A 3,609-nucleotide genomic window follows, 5' to 3' on the forward strand; every position below is an offset into this window, starting at 1 on the left:
TGTGGCAACTACAGTAAGGATGGCTCAGGACCAGGCAGTGTTTCGTTCTGCTGTGCATAAGGTCCCTGTGAGTCGGTACTAACTCGATGGCACCTAACAACAACAAAAACCTATTTGTTGTAAACCCTAACCTTTATGCCTACAGACTGGTGTGAGAAGTTCTAGTGTGACACTGTAGCATAAGCACTGGAGTTCTCTCTGCAACATTCGTGGTTCAAATCCACAAGCTGCTCCTTGAAATTCTCAACAAGGTCTCTGTGAGCCAGAATCTACTGGACAGTTCTTAACAACAACTTCTGTGGTTATATTACTATTTGAAAGGAGTTTTCTTTGTTATGTTAATTACACAGGATTAGTGTGGCATATGTTTTGAGTCAATCTCTAACAACACTTAAAAGGAAATTAAGCAAGCAGAAATAGTGGAAGATAGATACCAAGCCACATGGTGGAGAACTCAGAGGAACCATATTACAGAAGCTGAAGAGACAAGGAGCTATCTCCCCCTAGAGAAAGCCTCCCCTTAGACCTGGCCCTTTGAAATGCCCCACTGTGAGAAGGTAAATTTGTTTGTTAAACCTATCCACTTGTGTTATTTCTTTTATAGCAGCACTAAATAACTGTGGCACAATGATGAAACACTTCTTAACCTAATACCCTGAAATTGCTCTTTTTTTTCTCACTCTGAAAACCTAGGTCACAATCATTAAGTTTAAGAAAACTCCTGGGGAAGAATTCAATTTATAAAATGTTTTTGCAAAGTATATTTTTAATAGCATATGATTTAACTCACACGAAACCTCTATGAACATAAAATATTACTTAATTTCAAACAATATTGGGTTATATCTTACTTTTAAAAAAATCAAAACCAATATACCTAGCACATTTCTTTAACATAATATTCTAGGTTTCCCAAAATGAATTAAAGACTACATAGAAATTATGAGATATTCACTGCCAAAATTGAAAAAAAGATTGTTTCATTTTCAACACAGGAAATTTATAGAAAAGCCAAGAGACTAGTTTAATTGCAAGCTAGCCAGACGTGAGAATTAAAAACAAAAAGCTCTTGATTTGTCTAGAAAACTTTTTATCACAAGTTAGAAGAAAGTAACTTTTAACAAAGTAAAAAATGGCATACTTAATATGGCCCTCACAGCCATAAATCCTACATTCTGTGATGCTTTTATTATAAATCCTAGCCTCTATGCTTGTGTTTATGGCACCATTTTGGAGTGAGTGGTCTGTTACACTGTAAAATGGTAGCATAATCATAGGCATAGAGGTTGGTATTTATAATAAATATACCACAAAATGTAGGAGCTCTGGTAGCTTTTATGGCTGTACGGGTCCATTACATTAATGAGGATTAAGGTGGGATGTTCTTGAATCTTCAGCTTACTGCAAAATGTACCTCAAGTCACTATCCTTTGTTTCCTTAGGTGGTGGTGGCTGTTCTTTACTGCCATCAAGTTGGAACCGACTCATAGCAACTCTGTACAGGGTTTCCAAGGAGCAACTGGTGTGTTGAGCTGTCAACCTTGTCGTTCAAAGTCCTGTGCTAGCCTACAGTGCCATACCAGCAGTCCTGTTTCCTCAAGTGTGTGATGCAAAAAACTAGCTGTCATCTTTGATATCCATGTTAATATAAGAATTGTTTAAAGCTGTTCTGCCAGCTTCCTGCTCAATTAAGAAAAGCAGGGAGCTGGGTTAAAAGCACTGGCTGAGAATAGACCTGGCCCACCCAATTGCTCATAAGGAATAATATATCATCAACCTGACTTTTTGAGATCATGAGGCTGAAAAAAACACCTCCATCAATGCCCTGAAAGTGGGTCAGAGGCAATCTGTGTGACCTCTCTTCCCAAATAAGGATGTGCAGAACACAAACACCAACCATTTACTGCCTAAAAAGACCCCCGACCCAGGTTTTGGAGCAGTCTCAGTAATGTGAATTCCAGTGTGTAACTTCTACTTTTGGCTCTATAACTGTGATGAACAACTTTTGCTTACTTAGTTTGTTAGTCGAGGATCCTACTTCTGTCTCAGTTCTGTCTTACCTCTGGCTCTTCTGACTTCAGCCGGCAGCCTATCACCTGATGTGATTTGCTAGCTTCTGTAGCCTTGTGAGTCTGTCACCAGGCCAATTTCTCATAAGTGAGGAAAATCCTCCATACTTACGTCTGAACTTTAGATTTGGAACTTGCAAGTCTCAACTACATGAACCATTTCCTTGACAGTTCATGCTATGAGGCATAGCAGTGAATTGTGGAACCCTGGGGTGTGAGGGAGACACAGAGGGGTAGAGTGGTGGTTGACACCAGGAATTAAGGAGTAGTATAGTACTTCACTGGTTCCATATGATAATCATGAGACTGTGAACCACAAGGTCCATGATCTGAACCACCCGACACTTCATGGGAGAATGATAAGGCTTTCTGCTCCAGTGAAGATTAAAAGTCTCATAAAGCCTCAGAAGTCTTACAAGGGGCCACTATGATTCCAAACAACTCAATGGCACTTAACAAGAACAAAAACAACAACAACAATAGTATTTTAGAAAAGTTGAGCATTTGGCATATCTTTAACCTCCACCTCACAGGGACCAGTCTCCTGGTGATCCTTTTAAAAGAAATCATTCTTGCAAGGAAACATCTCAAAAAAAGTACCAAGGATCATAAAATATAAATCACTATGCATATTGTTACTATTTTAAAAGAATACTTACGACTACTTCCAAGTTCTTCAAACAGGAATTTCACTTTTTCCCACTCTGTAGAATTTTTGTTACTGGGAACACTCAATGGAACAAAAGCACTAAAGATAAGAAAAAAATTCTGTTTAATAGTTCTAAAGAGAAAATGTAAATACAAAAAAAGGTCAGAAACCAGATTTTTAATATTTTTTTTAAACAAAGACTAACTTAAACAGTTTTATTAATACATTCAGGATAATTACTTTTCTTTATAATTCTGTCTTCTAAAAACTACACTTTGAAGCATTTTAGTTTTATAGAAAAATTGTGCAAAATGAACACTTTTTACAATAAATGAAACAACAATGACACACTATAATTAACTAAATACAGTCTTGTGTGGTGCTGTAAGATAAGCAATGGAATATAACTGCAAGTTTGGAGGCTCACACCCACCAGCTGTTCCTGAGAAACCCTATACAAGGTCACTATGAGTTGCAACCTACTCGACAGCACGTTAACAACAACAATTATTAACTAAAGCCCACAATTTACAGTTATTGTTGCTAAGTTTCATGGAGTCAGTTTTGACTCATAGTATCCCTGTACAGACTTTCCAAGGAGTGGCTGGTGGGTTTGAACTGCTGACCTTGTAGTTAGCAGCTGAGTGATTATCAATTTACATTGTTGTTAAGTGCTGTCAAGTGCTTACCTACTGCACCACACCAGCACTCCAAAATTACTTCTGCAACTGTGCTGACCGGGAAAACGAATGTGGGTCAACTGCGTGGAAGGCAGTTGTGCTAACCACTATATCACGACTTGGTCATGCTGTATTATTATTATTTTGGTATGTTATTGGAATCTCTTGGCTAGTATTCTGTTGAAATTTTTTATCTATGTTCATGAAGGAA

The 3,609-nt window shown here is 37.8% G+C and overlaps 1 protein-coding gene across 1 annotated transcript in view; it reads right to left on the reverse strand.

The window, feature by feature from the left end:
• The window catches only part of LMBRD1 (LMBR1 domain containing 1), a 142,768-nt gene that overhangs the window by 96,270 nt on the left and 42,889 nt on the right, over positions 1–3,609 (reverse strand). The window contains exon 3 of the mRNA XM_006835781.1: positions 2,729–2,850. Within this exon, the coding sequence (XP_006835844.1) occupies positions 2,729–2,850 (122 nt within the window). The remainder of the gene's footprint in view (positions 1–2,728; positions 2,851–3,609) is intronic.

The sequence above is a fragment of the Chrysochloris asiatica genome, unplaced genomic scaffold, assembly GCF_000296735.1.
Source record: "Chrysochloris asiatica unplaced genomic scaffold, ChrAsi1.0 scaffold00019, whole genome shotgun sequence".
In the NCBI taxonomy this organism is placed as follows: Eukaryota; Metazoa; Chordata; class Mammalia; order Afrosoricida; family Chrysochloridae; genus Chrysochloris; species Chrysochloris asiatica.